This window comes from Nerophis lumbriciformis, linkage group LG32 (genome assembly GCF_033978685.3).
Source record: "Nerophis lumbriciformis linkage group LG32, RoL_Nlum_v2.1, whole genome shotgun sequence".
NCBI lineage: Eukaryota > Metazoa > Chordata > Actinopteri > Syngnathiformes > Syngnathidae > Nerophis > Nerophis lumbriciformis.
In genome coordinates this window covers 29,534,943-29,559,971 of record NC_084579.2, presented here as the reverse complement: position 1 = coordinate 29,559,971, position 25,029 = coordinate 29,534,943, and the positions used below count along the sequence as shown (strand labels likewise).

Below are 25,029 nucleotides of genomic sequence, written 5' to 3'. Positions count from 1 at the left end.
AATCATTAAAAAATTAATCTCAGTAGACAAAATCAGTACATAAAAAGTTGTTGTCGCAATTGTTGGATATGAATTAAACCATAACCAAGTATGCATCAATATAGCTCTTGTCTCAAAGTAGGTCTACTGTCACGACCTGTCACATCACGCCGTGACTTATTTTGAGTTTTTTGGTGTTTTCCCGTGCGTAATGTTTTAGTTCTTGTCTTGCGCTCCTATTTTGGTAGCTTTTCCTGTTTTGTTGGTATGTTCCTGTTGCAGTTTCATGTCTTTGAGCGCTATTCCCCACACCTGCTTTGTTTTAGCAAATAAGAATATTTAAGTTGTTGCTATCTTTTTTTGTGTGGATATTAGGGGTGTAACGGTACACAAAAATTTCGGTTCGGTACGTACCTCGGTTTAGAGGTCACGGTTCGGTTCATTTTCAGTGCAGTAAGAAAACAACAAAATATAAATTTTTTGGTTATTTATTTACCAAATTTGCAAAATCTTCCACCAAAAATATTTTTCTTAGTGGAATATTTGATGTGAAGTAATCGGAACCTTGGATAGGTCAATAATTTATAATAACGTTGATTTTGATTCAATATTATGTTTTGAGCAATGACAGTTCGAAAGAAAAAAAACCAACTTTGTTTTATTAGTCAACATTGCAACTTTTTCTAAATTACATTTAACCTTTTAAGCTTTTTTATTTCACTTTTGTTATGTTTTTGTTTATTTTAATAGTATTTTTAGAATGTGTCGTGGGCCTTTAAAACATTAGCTGTGGGCCGCAAATGGCCTCCGGGGCACACTTTTGACACCCCTGCTATAGATAATAAAAAATTAAATCTGATAAATCTATCGATAAAAAGCAGAGCCTGACGACGCATGCGCGTTTATCATAACTCTTGCGCTCTCTCTGTCTCTCCCCCTCCCTCACGAATGCTGCTGCGCGCACAATTTGTTTTGTTTTTAACCTTCTTAACCCTGAAAGTACATTGTTAATACACGCAACCATAACTCAAAATGCCGGACATTTGAGGCATTTAGGAAACACTGCCCGGACAGCCCCGCAAAAGAGGACATGTCCGGTGAAAAGACGACGTATGGTCAGGACCTAGCCCAGCGATCGGTTTCACCGTACATGTCCTCTTTTGCTAGCATGCTAGCAGCTAACGGGCTACGATAGACTTACCATACGTCCTCTTTTCACCGGACATGTCCTCTTTTGCGGAGCTGTCAGGGCGGAGTTTCTTAAATGCCTCAAATGTCCGGCATTTTGAGTATTGTTTACACAACGTGCAGTACGCTACTTAATATGTCCGTGTGGAAACTCGTGCGGTACACCTCCGCACCGAACCGAAACACCCGTACCGAAACGGTTCGATACAAATACACGTACCGTTACACCCCTAGTGGACATTGTTGATTGTCATGTCATGTACGGATGTACTTTGTGGACGCCGTCTCTACTCCACACACTCTAAGTCTTTGCTGTCGTCCAGCATTCTGTTTTTGTTTTCCTTGTAGCTAGTTCACTTTTAGTTTCGTTCTACATAGCCATCCCTAAGCTTCAATGCCTTTTCTTAGGGGCACTCACCTTTTGTTTATTTTTGGTTTAAGCATTAGATACCTTTTTACCTGCACGTTGCCTCCCGCTGTCGCCTGCATATTGTGATCACGACAAACCATCGTCGTATCACACGACCTTTTTCAGACATCTACAAAGCAATTAGCTACCGGCTGCCACCTACTGATATTGAGGAGAATAACATGGTTACTCTGCCGAACTCTAGACAGCACCGACACTCAACAACGGCACATTATTTGCGGATTATAATTACTGAATTGCAAAAAATATTTTTAACTAAAATAGGTGAAATTACATAATCTCCCACGGCACACCAGACTGTATGTAACGGCACAGTATTGTGCCACGGCACAGTGGTTGAAAAACACCGATCTAGAGAACGGTGAAGCGTGCGGGCGTGTTCCGGGGTTAAATTGCGTACCTGTTGGCCCCCCTGTGGTCATTGGGAGGGGAGGGCACCAATGTAATCATGTATATATTTTTCCCAATATTTTTGGGAGATACAGGCGACCAGATGATCAACTGTGACTGACAATCACCCTCCATTCTCATTCACTCTTACTCACTCTCACATGAGTTTCCCAACTTTGCTATCTTTCGGTCGCCCCCTGGTGGTTGGCTGACTGTTGGTTGTGGAAGTGCTTGAATTGATATGTAGCGGAGCCTGCTTTTTAAATGTTAATATCACCGATGACCACTACGAAAGTATTATTGTAGCAAAATCATTTGCAAATGTGTATCTCAATCTATGCGTGTGTAATCCAATTCACGTGCATATGTGTCTGTATGTCAATCCAAGTGTGTGTAATCAGATCCGCATACGTGTGTTTTAGATCTGCGTACGTGTGTTTTAAGTTGTCTGTTCCTAATCAGACTTTTGCGACGCTTCTGCCGTGTAAGATTTGGGCGAGTGCATCCAGGTTTGTGAGCGTGTAATACAGCGTGTGCGCGCGCATTCAGAAGGGCATATGTGTAATACTATCTGCGCGTGCGTATCTGTGAGAAGCAGGAACCCTCTATTGGCGGTCTTTTTTACACGTGACTTTGCAACACTTCTGCTGTGTATTGATTTGAACGAATGTATCCAGAGTAGAGCTGCAGCTATCGAACATTTTAGTAATCGAGCTATCGAATATCCCGATCGATTAATTGAGTAAGCGAATAAATCATATTTTTGCTTAATTAAGGTTTAATTACACAAGTTACGATGTGCCCTCAATTATTGCGTTTGGCCTTATTGTCTTTTATTTCCTAAATGCCTGTTTTAATTTTTGAAGGCTGACACGCACAGCTAAAATGCGTCCGTGGTTGATTGTGCCAATTTGAGTGTGATAATAAAAAACAGGTGCGCTCACAGCCCTATGTGCTGTGTGGTATGACCGCATAAACAAAGTTCTTGTCTCTCGTACGTTTTTGATGATTATTATACAGTGCCGTTTAAACGTTGCTTTCTCCACGCAAATCCGCTGAGCTGTTTTCAACCTGCCAACAATACATAAACAATATAAAAAGACAAACTACTTAATGACAACAACAGTTTTTAAAATTTTAAGAATGCAATGCAGTTCTCTGCATTCATTGCATGCAATATAGTAATCAATTTTCATTTTGCCATTATAACATGTTTGAGATGAAAACAAATATATATAAAATTAGTTCAAAATTAATATTCGCTGAGAAAGTAAAAATAAAAATATATTCTTAGTATTAAAAATAAAACAAGAACAGTTTTCATTATATCAAACATAAAAAGTGGATCGGGTAGTTCCTTTTAATACTGCATTTGAAATGTGCAACTTCATATTCAGAACCAATATGGCTGACAGGAACTTGGCACACAAGTCCTACCACTGTGAACAAGGACTTGGAACTCTCACATTTTACAGAGACTATAGTGGGTACAAGTGCAAGCTATTCAAGTAGCATGTGGTTGCATGACCTGAATAACCCGAATAACTTTGCATGACTACTTTCGCGGGGTTACTAAAGAAAGGCTAATTGAACATGACAGCTCGGATAACATTGTTAGTTTTCAACACCTTTTGGCGGCATTTGATGACTTCACGGGAATGAGAGAACACATCCTGGTTATAAAGAATAACATTTATTTTACTAACACAACTTTTGCGTTTGCATGTGATAATAGATGACTTACCTCGCCTCTGGACGTCCCTCAAATCGGATGCTTTCTCGACTGGTGCTACAGCATCGAACTTGTGCTATTATGGTATGCGAGCTCCACTTTGCAATGTTTGCATACTAGTGCGTTTTCCTTCGATATTAGTGTAAAGTGTTCCCACACCTTAGACAACTTTTGTCGCTTCTTAATTCCCTCGTTTTGCTATCGCTCTTGTTCACTGCTTTCTGCGGCGTCTGCCATTGCGAGTTATGTGGGCGAAAATGTTTTCTAAACTCAAGCGTATTTAAAAGTGTAGTGTAGGGGGGCGTATGATCTGTGACATAAACACGCTGTGTAATACCTAAACAGTCCGTGCGAAACGTGAGCTTTGACTACTGTTTACTAAACGAGGCAAAATGCCGTGAAAAAAATAAATGACGCCACGAGGCAGCGAAAATTCCTCGAATATATTTTGTAATGGAAGTACTCGAGGAATCGTTTCAGCTCTAATCCGGAGCAAGTGAGCATGTAATACAGCGTGCACGCTGCATACAGCATGTTGTTGGGCGATATGGCCGAAAACTATATCACGATATACGTTTTTTATATTGATCGATATTGATAATTATTGATACTTTTTATGACTTATTTAAGCCTACCAATGAATACTGTAATACAATTTCCAACTTACGAAGGGTGCTATTTTATTGGTGGAGAAGGTGTCTGGTAGCCAGGTAGGATGAGAACGGCTAATGTTATTAAATAATTAAAGTAGATTTGAAGGTAGTTGCAGATTTGAGACACTAGACGGCAGTAATGTATAAGCTATTGAACACTAGACAGACGAGTTTGAGAAGCTACTCATCAAACGGACACATTGAAAGTGTCAGGATGTTACCGCATGTCAGCAGTAAAACCAACAAAACTAAAGACAAGTTTCTGTTATCGAGTTTATTTTTCAAGATATCACAGTTTCTTTTCTCACTCCATGCAGTAAATCCACAACAAGAGAGAAAGACAGCGCAACAACACTAGTGTTATGAGAGTAGCGTAAGTGTGTGTGCGCTCCTTTAAGAATGGCAGTGTGTACTGTTGGGTAAGTGACGTCAGTTGGGCATGCACGTGCAGCAGGAGTGGCGACTGGCGAATGTGGCCGGTTGTGTCCTGCAGAAATAATAAGAATTAAGCGACTAAATTGTCACAAGTCAACGGCCTCGTCATTCCGACCCGAATGCGGAGCTTAGCAGACTCATTGTCGGGTAAAGTGAAGGTTGTTACCCCTGACGAAAACATTGGTCCTGGAGGGAATGTCTCTTCTGCACCCCTTGACTACGGTCTGGGACTGGGAGCCGAACAGCAGGAAAGGTGTAACACTTGGTAGCTGATACTGTTATGTGATTGGCTGTTAGCGTGCCCCTCCGATTGCTCAGTTTCCTGTTTCCTGTTCACTGGGTTCCCAAAGCATGAGTGACTTCATGAATCAAATCTTGCTTCATAATTTCTGGTTTCTTCCGACCAAAAAAATCTAAATCTAAATATATATCAAATATTTTATCGAACGTATTTTATATTGATATCGAGTATGTGTCAATCACGATTTATATTGAGATTGTATTGTCAGCCCAGCTGTAGCGTGTAATATAATCAGGTTGTTTGATCTGAGGTGTGCCTACATTTAATCAACCACGTAAGACACGTATGAATTTAAACCAATCAGGATCAACATACAGCTGAGGTGTGTGAAAGAAAGACGCCAAGACCCGCCTTACGTTGTTTCTGATTGGTTTAAACTGCGTAGTGTCTTCCGTCGTTTGTTAAATGTAGGCACAGTGGATTGATGGCTTGGTCTGGGATTGGTTATTACGATCAATCAGAGTTACTCGAACGATGGCAAGCTGCGAAAACCGAAGTTTATTATAATGAAAAAAATATAGAGTAGTGAATGGGGAATGTAGGCCTGAGAAATGTCAAGTATGGCGTGTTGGGTAAGAAAGGGTTAAATTGCATAACTGTCACGCTCAAAGCGTGAAGCTTGGCAGTTCTGAGCAAGTTTGAGCATGGTCCATCGTTGTTGAGTTAAACATAGAATAACATGATCAGTGGCTGCATAAATTTCAAAAACGCATCACGACGTCTGCTTTTTTTTTTCTTCATCACTGATTATTACTCACCGCAGACTTCATGAGAGCCAACAAACATATTAAAACATCACAATGAATGGGTGAAAGTGGAAATAGTGTCAAAGCGCTTTGAGTACCTTGACGGTAGAAAAGCGCCATAAAAGTATAACCCATTTACAATGTCCGCTGTCATTAGGATGCCGACTGCTCGGTGATTGATATATTCCTATTTTAGATGAAGAATGACCATTATCCTTACAAAGACACAGGGTGAGGGCAATGGGAGGACCACGCGTATTTCGTGTCGTTCTCGCCATTTCCGGTCTCTAAATGGCTGTCAAAATGTACCAACATGTCGGAATACCTACTCAGACTTCTTTTGTATGGGTGAGATGCATGATTTATGATCTTGAATAAGAGAAAGCAGCAGACCACTCGATGTAAAAATAGGGACCATTAATAGTTTGTCTGCGTTAGCGCTTATATTAACAATATCACTTATACTTGGTTAATATTGAAGTCACGAAATGTAAATAGAATATAGTTGGCGGTTTTCGGAACGGTTATTTATTGGATTTTAGAATAGAGGACGCTTATTTACAAGTTAGAATGCATTAAAAACATCCTTCTGTCGTTATGTCTTTCATGATTGTGAACGACAGGCAAAATCTAAAAAAAGTGCAGTTCCCCTTTGAATCGAAGGAATATAAATGGATATATCGATTAATGGTTACACCTCTAGTTTATACTACAGTAGTTCAATTGTTACTGTATCTTTTATCATCAAAAAGTATTTTGTCATTTTTGTTGATAACCAGCTATTAACAGTAAATTAGCAATTAAATTAAATTAAATAAAATGATAAATAATACAATATGTTGTTACATGTCAGCAGTGAAATTAGAAAGCTTTGTAACCCATTATAAAATGCTTCTTTTATCATTACATATCGTATAATATATTATGATAAATATCATTACAGGGTTTCCCCTCGACTGCCAAGATACCTGTGATGGCGAGGTCATGGTTATGGGCGTCGTCACATGACGCCATCGAGTATTTTGCATATTTTGCTATATTTTTCATTAAAAAGGCTAAACGAATGTATTCATACATATAAAAACAAATCTATTAGTATTAACATATTTTTTATCGTTTTGCAATATTTTGAATTGTTGCTGTTTTTTGTACAATGTACTTTGTTGAGATTTTTTCATGTGTTTCGAGACTTTTAATGACTTTTTTATTAAAAACAACTAGCAACAAATCTAGCAACCTTCTTCTGGTGTTGTTATACAATGTACTTGTGTTTATAGACTCTAATTCTGTCCTTCAATGTCACCGACAACAGAGGCGAGCTGCAGCAAGCATCACGTCACACTTGCTTGGCGCTGTTGCTCTAGTTGGACTTTCTCTCCTTTTAAAGCCGCCACTGTCCTATTAACATTTGCACATTTTGTCACTGTCCTCTTTACATTTGCACATTTTGTAGATGACTGTGCGCGGGTATATCTGCGATAAATGAAAATGATGTACACATTGCAGACATCCTGATAACGCTCCAGACAATGGCGTGCATTTTGTTTACATCCGGTTTTGGCAGCACGGTTTTTCGGTAATCAAAGTCTTTTTTCCGTGGTCGGCGCGTTAGGAGGCGGTTTGTTGTTTAGTCATTATAGAATAACTATCCAGTTGTTACCATTCTTGTCTAATTGCTTGTTAGTTTTTTCGACACTATCCAAACAAGATTCAGCAAAACAAATTGAGAGTAAATTCACGCTAATGCATCAAATCCTTTGTATGTTGTGTGCAATAAAGACCATCTTGTCATTTTGGGTTAAACAAATTATTAACCAGTACCACAACAGCATTAAAGATGTTAATTTTTTTGTGTTAAAACGGGACTTTCTGCACTGACAGCCACCAGAACAAGACTTTCCAGCAAAATGGAGGGTAAAAAGACGCATATCAAACAGTTATTTGTACATTTCGATACCCCGCTGAATGGTATGTTTTTTGTGCGATATTAAATGGCGTCCACCTGTCCTATGAATGTGAACGATAACATAGTGGCGCATGTAGTGCACACCCATTGAAATATTTGCTGCCAGGCAGTGAAGCACGTTAAGGAGGCGAGGGGAAAGATTCCAGGAAGACATCCGTTTTCCAAGCCAGAGGAGATTATCTCAATAAGATTTTACCCGGAACTCTGCAGCCTCTGCACTTAGTTTGGTTCCTAAATGCATTTGAAAGGAAACGCTCGATGCACTCGAGTAACAATTAGACGGAAAACATCTTAGAGCGAGTGACTGAGAGAACAAGAGAGAGCGAGAGTGTCTTTGGTGCAAGTTCTGCACAATGTCTACGAATAACATTGTTATTGTTTTAACGGGGAGTATTTTATTACAAGCATGTCTTACTGAAGTGCACAGCAAAGACAGTATCTTTTCTTGTCAACTTGTTATCTGTCAACTCTGTTTTTACTCGTTAAGTCTTGCTTATTTAATTGCCATTTGGAGGGGGAAAAAAACCTTTGAGGACACTGCATTCTTGACAGTAACCAAAGAAGAAGTAAATCTAAATACAATGCATAGTCAGAGCATTGATCCACTCAACTCAGCTCTTGTAGAAATGAAATAATGTGCTGCAAGGCTTTCATCACCCACCATGCATCATCATAGTTCACAATAAGGCGCTCGCAAACATGATGCCCGTTCTTATAGCCAATGTATATACAGTATAGTAGTACCTCTGTTTTATTATGATTCAGTTTCTAGGTAAAAATATTCACCGAATATGCCTTAGAGATGTCTCGATCAGGCTTGATATTTGCCTTTTTAACTGTTCCGTTCTCAGTGTTTACATGTCTTAGGATTGTACTCACGAAAAAGATTTCTTCAAAATGGATGAACGCTCAGGGAGACACAATTTAATTTCCTTGTTAGTCACATGCAGGAGTTGCATGACTTGTCAGAACCAGGGTTTGTAAGGGTGCTTAAAAACCTTGAAAATGCTTGAATTTGAATGTGTTCAAGGTTTGAAAAATGCTTGAATTTTGGGTGAAGTGCTTGTAAATGCTTGGAAATGTTCATCATATTTCTCGGCAGTCTGACTCAATAGGCTAATTATAAAATGGAAAAAAATAAAATAAGTTTCCTTAAAAATTAAAGCTACACGCTTGATCTGTTGTCTTTGCACATGCCCTTACATTAGGTTGTTGTCATGACAGAGCCGATCTGTGTCGCTCCCAAGAGGACAGTGGTGCATCGGTCCATCATGCCGGGAGGAAAATTAATGGCTAAGCATACTACATGCACACATTGAGCAGGACTGCACAAGAAGTTAACGGCTAAAGCTTCTAAGTAAAGTAGGAGTGATCAATTCAGATGTCGATACTTTCTATTCTACAAACCCTGTTTCCATATGAGTTGGGAAATTGTGTTAGATGTAAATATAAACGGAATACAATGATTTGCAAATACTTTTCAACCCATATTCAATTGAATGCACTACAAAGACAAGATATTTGATGTTCAAACTCATAAACTTTATTTATTTTTTTGCAAATAATAATTAACTTAGAATTTCATGGCTGCAACACGTGCCAAAGTAGTTAGGAAAGGGCATGTTCACCACTGTGTTACATCACCTTTTCTTTTAACAACACTCAATAAACGATTGGGAACTGAGGAAACTAATTGTTGAATATTTAAAGTGGAATTCTTTCCCATTCTTGTTTTATGTAGAGTTTCAGTCGTTCAACAGTCCGGGGTCTTCGCTGTCGTATTTTACGCTTTATAATGCGCCACACATTTTCGATGGGAGACAGGTCTGGACTGCAGGCAGGACAGGAAAGTACCTGCACTCTTTTTTTACGAAGCCACGCTGTTGTAACGTGCTGAATGTGGCTTGGCATTGTCTTGCTGAAATAAGCAGGGGCATCCATGAAAAAGACGGCGCTTACATGGCAGCATATGTTGTTCCAAAACCTGCATGTACCTTTCAGCATCAATGGTGCCTTCACAGATGTGTAAGTTACCCATGCCTTGGGCACTAATGCACCCCCATACCATCACAGATGCTGGCTCTTGAACTTTGCGTCGATAACAGTCTGGATGGTTCACTTCCCCTTTAGTCCGGATGACACGATGTCGAATATTTCCAAAAACAATTTGAAATCTGGACTCGTCAGACCACAGAACACTTTTCCACTTTGCATCAGTCCATCTTAGAAGATCTCGGGCCCAGAGAAGCTGGCGGCGTTTCTGGATGTTGTTGATAAATGGCTTTCGCTTTGCATAGTAGAGCTTTAACTTGCACTTACAGATGTAGCGACCAACTGTATTTAGTGACAGTGGTTTTCTGAAGTGTTCCTGAGCCCATGTGGTGATATCCTTTAGAGATTGATGTCTGTTTTTGATACAGTGCCGTCTGAGGGATCGAAGGTCACGGTCATTCAATGTTGGTTTCCGGCCATGCCGCTTACGTGGAGTGATTTCTCCAGATTCTCTGAACCTTTTGATGATATTATGGACCGTAGATGTTGAAATCCCTAAATTTCTTGCAATTGCACTTTGAGAAACGTTGTTCTTAAACTGTTTGACTATTTGCTCACGCAGTTGTGGACAAAGGGGTGTACCTCGCCCCATCCTTTCTTGTGAAAGACTGAGCATTTTTTGGGAAGCTGTTTTTATACCCAATCATGGCACCCACCTGTTCCCAATTAGCCTGCACACCTGTGGGATGTTCCAAATAAGTGTTTTGATGAGCATTCCTCAACTTAATCAGTATTTATTGCCACCTTTCCCAACTTCTTTGTCATGTGTTGCTGGCATCAAATTCTAAAGTTAATGATTATTTGCAAAAAAAAAAATGTTTATCAGTTTGAACATCAAATATGTTGTCTTTGTAGCATATTCAACTGAATGTGGGTTGAAAATGATTTGCAAATCATTGTATTCCATTTATATTTACATCTAACACAATTTCCCAACTCATATGGAAACGGGGTTTGTATACCCAATATGGTATCAGTGTATAAACAATACTAAAACAATCACATCGATATTATATCACGCTCAGCAAAGTTTGGACTCCAGACAGACAGGAAGACGTAATAGTTCAGAAATGTCTTTAATTATCCAAGTGTAATTATCCAAAAAACAATGGCACTGGGTGGAGGAACCAGCGCCACGAAAAAACAAAAAGGGAACAAAGTACAAAATAAACTGGACGAAGGAAGGTGATCAAAAAAAACTAAGTAACAAATGAAACAGAAAAGAGAAAATAGTTGCTTGAGACTTGGCAGGAAGAAGGTTGGGGTGGTCTGGACTCATGGAGGAAATGAAATAAAGGACCAGCAGAGGACAGGTATGTGCAATCACTAAAGGTAGGGTGTGGTGATTAGTGACAGGTGTGAGCAAGCCTTCCCGCCTTCCTGGGCTGCCATGACAACCAGAGAGAGAGAGAGAGAGAGAGAAGAATGTATGTGACAATCTTTTTCTTGTATGTGACAATCTTTTTCTTGTATGTGACAACCTTTTTCTTGTTCTTCGTATTATTGGAAAATAGTTTATGGGTCGTTTTGTTGTACACAAACTCGGGGTGTAATGGTGTGTTCTAAAAAAAATTTGAATGAAGCGCAATTCTTATTTGTAATGATTCTTAATTGATTAAAAAAAACTATCGATTTTTTCTTTTTTCTTTTAAAAATCTGTTCTGTCCAGCCACTGAGGCAAATCGTATTGTTGATGTAGATGTCCATACCGGCTGCACAGATTTACTTTACAAAAGAAAATCTCTTGTTGCTTTATTTGTATTTGACTTTATTAAATGTGTGGGTAGAATTTTACTAAACAAAACCAGTTTTCTTTTAAGTAATATAGATGTTTTAAAGGGTTGTTTTATCTATTTTATGGAGGAATGTAGTTAATCATAGAAGTGGCACCTAATGTTATTGAAAAAAAAAAAGTGTTTTAAATCAAGAATTGTTTTGAATCAAGAATCGATTTTGAATCGAATCAAATTGTGTGGTACCCAAAGATTCACTGCCCTAGTGCGTTCCATCTACCTCGGAAGTTGGAAGTTGGAGCTGGGAATGACGTCACAGCCGAGGTATGAGCGTTCCTGTTAGGATGTGGGAAATCAAGATGCAGGCATGTGATTTTTCCGTCTAAAGCCGGAATTCCGTCTTTTTTAATCTCGAGGGGAAAAAAACAATTATCTCCCGTTTTTCCGTTTTTTTTTCCGACCCTAAATCAAGATTCGAGACGTAGTTTATATTACGCCGTAGTTGATTGGTCGATATGTTCCTTGTGACCAATCAGGACATCTGTTATGAATGACGTTATTATCGTCATCATTCATAATGGTTATTACCGCCATTTTCCATATGTAAACGATGTCGGTTCTCGAGAGAAAGGACGCTTTACGAGTAAAAGAAATTGATTAACATGTCAAAAATAAGTTTCGATGGGACTGGATGGAAAGGGAAATCACTGATACTGTTGGGAAGAAGGAAGTTACGACTTTGTTTGGTGATTTTATTCGGAAAATCGATCGTCCCGGAAAGGTTTTGTGCACGTGGTGTCATGATAATATTGACTATGGATCACGAGGTTTCAAGGCTTTGGAAGTACATGCGAAACGTCAAAAACATATGAAACAACTTGAAGCAAGGAAAACGAACTTTTCACTAGCTGGTACTTTTGGATGTCAACCGAAAGTGAGCAAACCTTACGGACTTCATCCTTTGTTTACATTGACAACTGCCGTAGACATCGAGAGGAAAGATCCACCCAAACAACCCACTTCAGTTGCAGACAGGGTTGTTAATAATGAGGTAAGGTAAAAAATATTTGCTTGCGAAATACGCATGTTTGTTTTAAATATTAACCAATTACTGCTTTGCGAAATATAAATGTGTTTTTCTAAAAATAAAAAGCCACGTGAAAATATATTATGAAATTACAGAAATTCAAAGACTCACATTATTGATTCCAGTTAACAATTTATTTGAAATAAATTTGCATATAATACTATTTTGTAATATTAAGTTCTTATGTAGTCTCTTGAAACAATATTGTCAGTGGTGTAACAATCTTGAAGGTAAATATTTTCACACTTGTTTCATGCAATATGTCAGTGTCCTCACATTATTATTATTTCCTATTTTCAAATATGAGTAAACAATACTAAACATGTTTAATTATTTTCATAAATTTATATCCTATATCCTATTTTCCTGTAGATGATAACACTGATCAATGTGACACCTGTGGATGTGAAATGAACACACGATGTAAATATTAGTGACTAAATACTGTTGGGACTGAACCATATACAGTGATTCATTAGGATAATTGGGTTATGTATGTTCTATTAATGATGTTTTCATGTCTTTTATTTTCTTCAAATGGTGCTGTCTTTGTTAATTTTAGCATGTTAAATTGGTGAAATACCAGGAGCTTCGGGGGCGTCGCCCCCCTTGTCCCCCGGAAATGTTTTCAGTCTTTTTCATTGTGGTCAAATCACATGCCTGAAGATGGCCACATCGACCAAAGCTGTGCTTGCCTTATCTGAATATATACATTTCATGGAGAAAAATGCACTTCTTCTGCAACCTTCAAACAAGGTGGATGAAGAGGAAACAGACGCTATTGCTAAGGTACAAAACACATGAAAGCCTTGTGGTTGTGGTTAGAGTGTCCGCCCTGAGATCGGTAGGTTGCGAGTTCAAACCCCGGCCGAGTCATACTAAAAGACTATAAAAATGGGACCCATTACCTCCCTGCTTGGCACTCCGCATCAAGGGTTGGAATTGGGGGTTAAATCGCCAACAATGATTCCCGGGCGCGGCCACCGCTGCTGCTCACTGCTCCCCTCACCTCCAAGGGGGTGGAACAAGGGAATTGGTCAAATGCAGAGAGTGATTCCACCACACCCAGTGTGTGTGTGACTATCAGTGGTACTTTAACTTTAACTTTAAATTTCAGTAACATTGCTATAAACATCCAACTATACACTGCTTATAGCTGATTTACTCTGACAAAAAATAGTCAGAAGTTTTAACGGATATTACAGAAGCTTCTATTGTTGTTTGTACTTAAAGCAACCATGTGTGCAGTGCAAGGTGCTTGGGTGGTGGGGGTGGCGATTGGGGTGTTTCAGTGGAAATTTCCGACTAGGAACTCTGAAATTCCATCCATTAGTCTCCGAATACAGGAATGCTTTGAATGATGATGATTTAAATGGGATCCAATAGTTGCTTTTGCTTTAGTCTAGTTATTGTGCTCTAACCACTCTTGTATGTAACATTTAGATACCACACATTTCTGAGTACATCATCTGATTTTCAATAATATTAGCAAATTCTAGATTTAGTAAGATACGCTTGACAAAAATGTGTTTTTATGTTTACTTTAGTTACTTGCTATAAAACATTTTCAGTTCTACAATTGCTTGTCAAAAGACCGGACCGGGACTCAAAACTGGTTTGTATATGAAGTCAAGAAATCGGATCGGAATTGGAGGCCAAACATTTTGATCGGGGAATCTCTAGTTTTAGTACGACTACCTCAACTGACCGTCGTAATTATGACACGCTGTCACAGTCATTTCAGGTGCCGCTGCTAAGCTTCAAAAAGGCATTTGATAATCAGCTTGCAATAATCACAAATAAGGAAGCAACACCACACAAAAGTTTGTAACACAACAATATTTGAGTCATACCGAAGACTATAAAAATGGGACCGATTATCTTCCTGCTTGGCACTGGAATTGGGGGTTACATCACCAAAATTGTTCCCGAGCACGGCCATCGCTGCTGCTCACTTCTCCCCTCACCTCCCAGGGGGTGGAACAAGGGGATGGGTCAAATGCAGAGGGTAATTTTACCACACCTAGTGTGTGTGTGACTATCAGTGGTACTTTAACTTTAACTTAATATTTCCTCCTCAGTCACGCATGCTAATAGGAGTTAGTGACAGTTTGAAGTGAACACACTTTACTCAGGACCGCCACTACTGCACATAATCAACCGTCCTCTTAGCAATCCATTAATCCACAGGCCAATATTATTCCACTCAAAAAAGTGCAAAATTGAGGTAATATAATAATCCATAAAGTTGCTCTGAAGCAAGATGGCTGTCTGACGTCACTCCATCGGGCTGCGTTTGTGTGGCATCAAAACACACCTTTCTCAAATGCACATCCCCCTAACATGCTAATCGATTGTACTGATGTATATTATATTTTTGATATGATGTACATGAACACCATACATAAATATTATTTCCAGCTTAGTGTGTAATTGTAATTAATAGAAACACAGTGATGGATCTGTGTGGTCTTTACAAGATGATGATTTATAACAACTGCATTGCACCTTGCACTGCACACATGATTGGTGTCAATAAAAGACTGATTTAGTACCAATGAATAAGGAATATTGATATTGGTATCGATAAACATCCCTATGTGTACCTGATTTTCTTTTTAAAGATACACTCTGATAAATTATGGAAAAATATAAAAAGTACTTTACTTTACTTTTATGTTAATTATTTGATTGATTATTTTTATGTTGATTAACATGTACAGTATACAAAAATTAAATAAATAACAACAACAAAATGTGTGTCCCTCTGTCCTGAAGAATAAACAAAGATATTATACAGGTTTATATACATGGAGCTTCGAATATTGCGACTTCACCACATAATGGATTTTGTTTTGATATTAAATTTTTTTTTAAAGCATATTCTACAATTGTTTGGTCCTAAACTAACATGTTCAAGCATACAATGGCCTAATAAACAAACAAACCAAAAATTATACAGTATTCTTGACCACTAAAGAAGATCAAACCAATCTGAGCGCGCTGTTCAGCCTCAAGCAGCTAATACTACAATGTATGAAAATAGTGTAACTGTCCATCCATCCATCCATCCATCTTCAACCGCTTATCCGGAATCGGGTCGCGGGGACAACAGCTCCAGCAGAGACCCTCAGACTTCCCTCTCCAGAGCAACATTAGCAACTTCCTCCTGGGGAATCCCGAAGCGTTCCCAGGCCAGAGAGGAGATGTAATCCCCCCATCTGGTCCTTGGTCTGCCGCGGGGTCTCCTCCCAGTGGGACGTGCAACGAGGACCTCCCTAGGGAGACGCTCGTGAGGCATCCGCACGAGATGCCCGAACCACCAAAGCTGGCTCCTTTCCAAGCAAAGGAGCAGCGGCTCTACTCCGAGTCTCTCTCGGGTGACTGAACTTCTCACCCTATCTCTAAGGGAGATGCCAGCCACCCTTCTGAGGAAACTCATTTCGGCCGCTTGTATCCGCGATCTTATTCTTTCGATCATTACCCACACTTCATGACCATAGGTGAGAGTAGGAATGTAGATAGCTCGGTAGACCGAGAGCTTTGCCTTCTGGCTCAGCTCTCTAGTGTAACTGTGACTGACTGAAAGGTGTAATTTCATGTCTAGAGGCCTCTCATAATGTTGAAAAACATATTTAGAAGGTCGTAAACAGGTTTGTTATGCTGTAGATATGAAAATATTGTATTATTGTTTTATTATTACATATATGTATTGTTGCATTTGAACAATTGTATTGTTGATAAAAGATGGAAAATGATTGTTATTATTCATTATCAATAGTGCCATTTCTATTGGTATATGTATTGCTCCATTTGTAGTGTAATAATGTTCATTATCATTTCTGTATTATTTATTTCACTAACTGCTTCGTTGCTATCACTTTTACTATCATATTTATACTTATCGTATTTTCTGATGTTGTTCTGTTGTTGTTTTTGTCTCTCTGTCTTATCCCCCTCTTGTCCCCACAATTTCCCCCATCACTTCCTTTTTTTTCTCTTTCTATCCCCTCCTGCTCCGGCCCGGCTGCACCAAATGATAATATAAATACATTTAATAAAGTCAAATACAAATAAGGCAACAAGAGAAGTATCCCACACTTCTCTTTTGTAAAGTAAATTTGTATAGCCGATATGGGCATCTACATCAACAATATGATTTTCCTGAAAAGATGGACAGGACAGAAAAGAAGAAAAAGAAAATATTGTACCTATAATTAATGACTCCTACTTTGTGAAAATTATTTTCTCGTAGTCATGTCCAATGGACGATGATTAACGAAGGACGACTGTACATGCTGCTCAATCACCAATTAGTTCCAATTTAAAAAAGTAAAATTTTAGCAATATTTACTCTCATACAAGAGTAAAAAGAAGGTGTTGGTGAGACATGATGAAATCGTGTACTCATTGTAGTTCATTACAAAATGTGATACATATTGACTAAGAATGGCTGGATTTTCAATGTATATTTATTTCACTCTTTTACTTGTATTATTGTTGATTCAATACCATTTTAGCCATATTGCTAAAACATTACATTGAGAAATGTGTGTATAGCTTTTGTTACTATGCTACCCACCACTACGTTACAATATCATTATCACATGTTTTACTCTTTACCAACTACGGTACCCTTTTTGTAAAAGTCAAAGAAAAAGCAAAACAGACTCACAGAGGCTATTGTTCTTCTATTGATGTTACCTTGTGTTTTGTTTCTGTTACTGTGTTAAGGCCAACGCCAGTATTGTCAGCGAGGTTTATGTGGAGACGGTGACAACATTTACAAAACCATATGTGGACGCCATCAAGAGCCTGTGGGCCGATCCAGGGATTCAGGAATGTTACAATCGAAAGAGGGAATACCAGCTCTCGGACTCTGCCAAATAGTGAGTGTCAACAGACTGCCACATGGGGGTCTGTGTTTATGCTATGGAGAAGTTTACATGCTTGAATAAAAAGGGACGCGTTCCCGATTAGGTTTTTTAAAAGATTCACGCTGACGCATCAGACTGACCTGAAAATGCTGTAATATGCATGCTAGGCCAGTAGTTGGTGATGTCACGAGGTAAAGAAACACTACACACATGCAAAAAAAATTAGGTTGACCTTCTGGCTACCAATATTTAAAACCCTTTGTTATGGCTGATTAATATTTGATTCAATATTGCTAAATAAAACAAACAAATATTTTGACCAACAAAATAGTAGTTAGTCATTTGTGTTTTGGTTATATTTACACAGAGCGAGACTCACAACATACTTCCTATCTAGTGGCAGGGGTGTTTTTTATTTACTTAACTGTAGAGAGGGCAAAGCATGGTGTGTTATTTTGTACTTACCGGTATGCATTTCCGTGATATTTGATAATATGCATGGCCATTTTTCCTATTTGTGTCAAAAAACGCACATTAAAAAGAATAAAGTTTCAATATTACAAGAACAAAACAATTTAAAAAAAGTAAATATTTAAAGTTGAACTCATAATGATATAAGAAATTGTAATATTAATGGAAATTAAAAAAATGTTTAAGAAAAAAATTAATTATCATGTAATATTATATTAGAGGTAAGTCAATCTGAAGATGAAATGTAGTACATTTATAAGAAAAAAAATCAATTTAAAGGAATATTGATGCTCCAGAATTATTTAACATTTACAAATACATTTTTAAATCTATTTTATTCCAGTAGACATTACAACTTTATTTTCATGAAATTGCCATTAAAAAGTTAAAAAATATATATTAGGATTTTATCCTTATAATATCATATTTTTATTATTGTTAAATTACACCTATTTTCCCTTAATTTGCAACTTAACTCCCATACATACGATCCATTTTCCCCTCAAAACTTTATGACCATCCTTAACTTTTTTACCTTAAGATTATGATCTAATTTCATTTTTATAAAAATATTGGCAACACGTTATAGAAAATACACCCTATTAAGCATTTATATAGCATTAGTAAATACTGATGATTTATAATGCATATTTCCTAAATAATACTCATGCAGTTTATAAACAGTAAATACATGTTGTAGTCATTACTATTTTAGTAAGCTCATTTATAAAAGCTTGGTGTTTGCATTTGTATACTTTATAAATAATTGATTCAGCATTTCTACATAATAACATTAGATTTAGGTATTGTCAATGGTTTGTTACATTATTTAGAAAGTGTATGTAAATAATACTTTTAATAATCTCTAGACATTTATACATGCACTTAAACATACAGTATTCAGTGAGCTACTCATTTATAAACTCCATACTAATGAGTATTCATGTCGGAAATATGCTTTGTGAATTCAGTATCAACTAATGCTTTATTAATGCTTAATAGTGTTAAGTAATTATAAAGTGTTACTAAAACATTTAATAGTACTTTTTATTTTTTCAGTTTTTTGCAAACAATCATATACAATTCTAATAATATATATTCAAGTGAAGCTCTTTAGAACTAAATATGGGACCAATTTTGGATTGTCAAAAATGACAGGATGGTAGGCAAGCATTGATTTGAGACACGGCATTTATCAGGATGGAGGAAATACACACATGCTATATTCTTAGGGTTTACATAGGAGTATAAGGGCCCCTTTTTAATGTCAATGAGTTATTGTACAAAAGTACACACAAGGTGTCTTAAAGGGGAACTACACTTTTTTGGAATTTTGCCTATTGTTCACAATCATTATAAGAGACAAGAACATATGTCTTTTTTTTTTAAGCGATTCTAAAGATGATAAATGCTTGAAAGATGGAGGTAACGGTAGTCACCGTTGTAACCTTCAAAGCTCTCTGAAACACCTTCAAAACCCTCCAGCAACATTTATATACACAGTGCAAATCCATATATAATGTAGTAACAAACATATTCATAACAATATGTAATATGTTCAATATTTACCGTATTTTGATAATTGTATTAATTTCTGGGACTAATTTATTCCACACTTTGATTTCTGTTTCCATAGCAACATGTGTGTTCCCTACTTCCGGAATCAAACACAAATGTGTTCTAATCATGGCAGACTTTGTAACAGATAACAAAGTCAACTATTTTTGGACAAATGAGGATTCACAACCTTATACGTTTGAACCTAAATATACTGCTGCTTATAGAAGCAAGCACGAAAGAAGAGTGAGACGTTGGAGTAGACGGAAGCTGAGATGAAAGCGATGTTGACGCTATTAATATGGAATTTGGAGCGAAGCTATTTTGACATAAATGGATTGCTTATCCAAAATCAACAGGAAATGTCCCCGGCCAGCTGGACCAGACAAACAACTCTCCATCGGGTGAATCACTTTAATATCGATCATGATACATGCACTACTACTATACTACAGTACATACGCTGTCTGACGAGCTGTGTACAAACAAAATATGAAATGTGGGCAGATACTTTACAGATACTTCATGTTTTTCTGTCAGTACAAATTGGTATTGTATCGCAATATTGTGCAATTCAAACTCAAACACGTTTCGTGTTGTTGTAGAAGCTAGCTTATCTCTTGCGTAGTTGGCTTTTACGGCTTATACCGAAGCACGCCGATGTGTTACTTACTACAATAGAAAAAAGGTTACGAAACATAAATGAAGTATTGTTGACGGGTTTTGAATGCATATTTAAAGGATTAATTTATTGCTCCCATTTGCTGCATTTCTAGCCACCTAGAACGAGCCAATTTTTAAATGTTAGAAAGAGGAAAAAAAACAAAACATTTGTCTTCTTGTCTCTCATGATTGCGACTGAAAGTCAAAATGCAGTTCCCCTTTAACAGTCATTCAAAAAATCTGAACAAAACCTTTCATTTTTGGGACAAAAAGTTAAATGGAAATAAATTAAACCCCATGCGCTCATCTTACGTATCTCAACAGCTATCTGAATGACTTGGACCGGATCGCAGAGGCTGCGTATTTGCCCTCTCAGCAGGACGTGCTGAGGGTCAGGGTGCCCACCACGGGTATAATCGAGTACCCCTTCGACCTGGAGAACATGGTGTTCAGGTGGGTATCACCCGTTGTGCTCCAGATCCTTCAAAGTCAAGGTTTTTGACAACCGGCCCCATGCTCCCTAGGATGGTGGACGTGGGTGGGCAGCGCTCCGAGAGGCGGAAGTGGATTCACTGTTTTGAAAAGGTGACCTCCATCATGTTCCTGGTGGCGCTGAGCGAGTATGATCAAGTCCTTGTGGAGTCCGCCCATGAGGTGAGAAGCGCTGAATAACGACCGATATTATTAACAATAAGGTTAGTAAAAATAAGATTTGTAAAAAAGCTCTTTCAATTAGTTTAAGGCCATGTCCACACGAACACAGAGAGTTTCAAAAACACATATTTGGGGTTAAAACAATCCCCATCCACACAAGTGTAGTTTCAAAACTGTCTCTGTCTGCACACAAACGCATACACCTGCTGTCATGCACATTTTGTCCAATCAGAAGCCTGAAAAAAGCAGCAATATCTGACTTGATGGCATTACACCTCCTATAATGTTTATTTTGATGGACTTTAGACATACAATGACATGTACATTATCTTTAAAACCAGCCTGCACTTACACACAGAATCCTGGGAACATTATTAAAGAGCGAATGCACGCCTGTGTTGCTGAAACCCAACACTCAGAATTATAACGTGTTCAGCAACATGGTGATGTATTACATGTGCTGTGAAGTGTACATTATTTCTAACATCAGCGCGCACTAACGAAACCCTTTTGCATGTTTAAGTGCCTATACAAAGTGCACGGACGTGTGTGTACCGCTGCAAAACTCTTGTGGAATTATAAAGCATTTAATCATGGATATAGTGAAATGGTACATATGTAATGAAGTGTATATTGTCTTTAACATCAGTACACACTACAAGGAGGACGCTACATTATGTTTTTTTTGGTTGTTTGGTCGCGCCCGGCTCCATCTACAAAAATGGACGCAAGACACGATGATTTGTCGTTGAACAAGGACTAAAACCATCAAATAATGTTGCACCTTTCTTATGACACACAGCAAAAAGTCTTGCTTGTCAAAGTTGTCCCATCAGGTGGAGGTTCCACAGGGATCGTATCCAAAACAGCTGACTGTCATTTGTGCCGCAAAACCCATTTTTATGTGTCTTTTTTATTAATGTAGAGTGAAAAGAGCAGCATGTTTACATTCATACATACATTAAGTCCTCTTATAATGTGTTTAAAGACAGCAAGTCAGTGTTGATGAGCTTGGAAATGACAGCGTACAACCGTGACGTCATCACAAGTCTCCGCTTGTGCCGTGTACACGCATACGCTAAGCGCCTAAACGCAGGGAGAAATATGCGTTTATTAAGTATCTGTGTTCGTGTGGACATGGCCTAAAAGTTGCTTGGTTGCAAGTCTGTCTTCACTCTTCCTCTGTGGCAGTGTGCTTAATTGATCTGCAGGGGGAGCTCTTTAGTCACTCGGCCAGGCCTGTTGTCATGACAAACAAATAGAATTTGCAGTTTTCCTAGCAGCATATTTGAGTTCACATCTCTAGTCATACCACTCAGGGGTTGTGTTATTAATTAATTTATTGTTTTTTCTGTCTTCTAAGAATCGGATGGAGGAGAGTATGGCTTTGTTCCGGACTATCATCACCTACGATTGGTTTGAAGAGTCCTCGGTCATCTTGTTTCTTAACAAGATTGATTTGCTGGAGGAGAAAATAATGCATTCACATTTGGTTGACTACTTTCCTGAATATAACGGTGAGAGGAAACTATGTCCAGCAGAACGATATGTATTAGAAGCCCCCAGCTGTTTTGTGCCTTGTGGTGGGCAAGTCATTATTTTCACTGAAGATTACAATGTTTCAGTAGATGAGAGCATTAAAGAGGCTATCCCTCTAAACCACCGCTCTAGCAGACCGAAGCAGAATTACGGACAAAAACCCAAATTGACGTCGACTGTAATTTTGTCCCTTCCTACCCAATGCAGGTCCCCAGCGGGACGTCAAAGCGGGCCAGGAGTTCATCTTGAACATGTTCGTCAACCTGCATCCGAACCGCAAAAAGCTCATTTACTACCACTTCACCTGCGCTACCGACACGGACAACATTCGCTTTGTCTTCCACGCTGTCAAAGACCACATCCTGCAGGGCAACCTGGAAGACTACAACCTGGTTTAAAGCTGCCGCTGGGAGTGCTGTAGTTGAACAAGCCTGACTAGAATACAAGATGGAGACTATAGTGTAGCGCGCATGTCACTGAATGACTGTACTACTGATGCATTTCATACTTTTGAAAGTAAGTCCTAGAGTGTCCTGACCACTAAACTGCTGCCTTCGTGACAAGTCGGTCATGAGAATCACTCATAAGGCTTTCCTGCTTTTTTAAGGTAACTGAATGACTTCACAAATGTAGATGGACTACTTTTTAGGTGTGCGTGACGCCTCTGAAAACTCTTGATTTTCTTCTAAGTGGAATTCCTCAAGCTTTTGTGCCTCTAAAGGGAAGCCAGTCGTAATCAACACTAATTGCACATTTACTTTGGAAGTCTTCACTAATTTGCACACTTGAGTAACATTGTGTAAGGATTTTGAAAGGCTTCACGCGAGTCAACGTTTTTGTTTTTGTTTTTACTTGTGCACTGCGTAAAATCTTATGAAGGAGTATTACTGCCGCACTAAAAATTTCAACTATCTGAAATAGAGTTTTGTGACTAACGTTGTAAATTTAGCAGAATGAAATAGTACTTTTTTCCTCTAGAAAAAAAGTTGTGAAATTCGGAGAAAAAAGTCATATAGTTACAATATTAAAGTACAAATAATATATGGGGGAAAAAGTTGTGATATAATTGGAAAAAATTGTAAGTTCTCATGAAAAAAAAAGTTGTAAAATTACACAGATAAAGTTGTCAAGTTTTGAGAGCAAAATTGTAACTGTTCGATAAAGTAACAACACATTATAACAACAATGTTATAAGAATTACAGTAGTATTTCAGTAAGAGTGTTACGGTAATTTCGTAATTTTTCATACAAAATTGTTTTGTATTTACACAAATTAAGTTGAACATTTTCCTGAACAATGCTGTTTTGCTAAAAAATAGTACAAGAAAAAAAAAGTTTTTCTTTGTATGAAATTTCTGAGTTTAAACTGGTAAATACTGTTCTAGAAATTAAGCCGAAATGTTACTGGAAAAAAGCAGTACAATTTTAAGAAAAAAAAAGTTGTGAAGTTACAACAAACTTATAAAGTTCTAAAAACAAATAAGTAATACAAGAAAAAGTTTTTTTCGACAAAACATAAAAAGCTTACACATTAAGAATAAAACCACAAATTTAGGAGGATTTAAACAAAGGAAAACGTGTTACAAATATGTGACTATGATGAACTGTAGGAACTTTTATTTTGTATTTTTTTTGTGCAGCATTGTGAGTTATATTATTACAGCCCTATTCCTCTAAGTTGCAAGCACATACGTGAAAGTGTTTTTATTCCCACAATAATAACAATAGGACTTTTTACCCCTCAGTATAATTTCATTTTCTTTTCAGTGTTGCCGTGATAGTCCTTCATAAAATTCAAACAAAACATTTTTATGCATATGAACACATTTCAAAGGGAATCCTGCCACATTATAGCATTTCTCTTTCTTTTTTTTTTTTGCTAACATTTTTTGTGTTTGTGTCAAGCTGCAGTAATGGGTATTTTTTCTCTGTTAAAATCGTTTGCCAAATTGGCTGTAGAACTGGGCCATTACTTATCCCAACGTGCACTATTAATATCACACGGTACAGCGATTCCCTTGTTTTTTCAACCCCCCCACCCGTTTGGATGAGGTCAGCATCAGGAGGCTAAGTGCTGACGAGAGAAGTGTGGTGTTAAATAATCTCTCAGGCATTAAATTAGTACATTGAAGTGCTCTGAATCGGTTTGGACTAAATGAATACAAAGGTAATTAAGAGCTTATCTGCGACGCCACTGTTTACATGACCTCTGTCTTCTTAATAAAAATAATTACAGTTTAATTTATGGTAAAATTTCACTCCCTGCAGCTTTTGTTTTATGCAGTGTGTGTGTTTTTTGTATGTGATCATTTAAATAAATAAAAATGTTATTATTTGGCATGGTTGTGCAGTTGTGTGCAGCTTGTGGTTAAGATTGATATTTTTTCATGTCGGCTAAGTTTTGGTCCACAGGAAGTGATACGGCTGCAGCACTACTGTGGAGTCCGAGCCAACATAGGTGAGTTCAACAGTGGTGCAAGTATTGACTCGATTGACTCCCTTTGACTGACTGTTATTTTCTGTATTGCTTTTTAGTCGCTGTTCATGCAGTTATTGGTTGGTCTTTCACAAAATCG

General features: G+C 37.9%; 1 protein-coding gene across 1 annotated transcript in view; it reads left to right on the top strand.

Moving 5' to 3' along the window:
* LOC133574918 (guanine nucleotide-binding protein G(q) subunit alpha-like) overlaps positions 1 to 24,777 on the top strand; it is a 39,524-nt gene extending 14,747 nt beyond the window's left edge. The window contains exons 4-8 of the mRNA XM_061927267.1: positions 17,427 to 17,581; positions 20,585 to 20,713; positions 20,785 to 20,914; positions 22,278 to 22,431; positions 22,661 to 24,777. Coding sequence (XP_061783251.1) covers positions 17,427 to 17,581; positions 20,585 to 20,713; positions 20,785 to 20,914; positions 22,278 to 22,431; positions 22,661 to 22,851 — 759 coding nt within the window. The 3' untranslated portion in view covers positions 22,852 to 24,777. The remainder of the gene's footprint in view (positions 1 to 17,426; positions 17,582 to 20,584; positions 20,714 to 20,784; positions 20,915 to 22,277; positions 22,432 to 22,660) is intronic.
* The last annotated feature ends 252 nt before the right edge of the window (positions 24,778 to 25,029 follow it).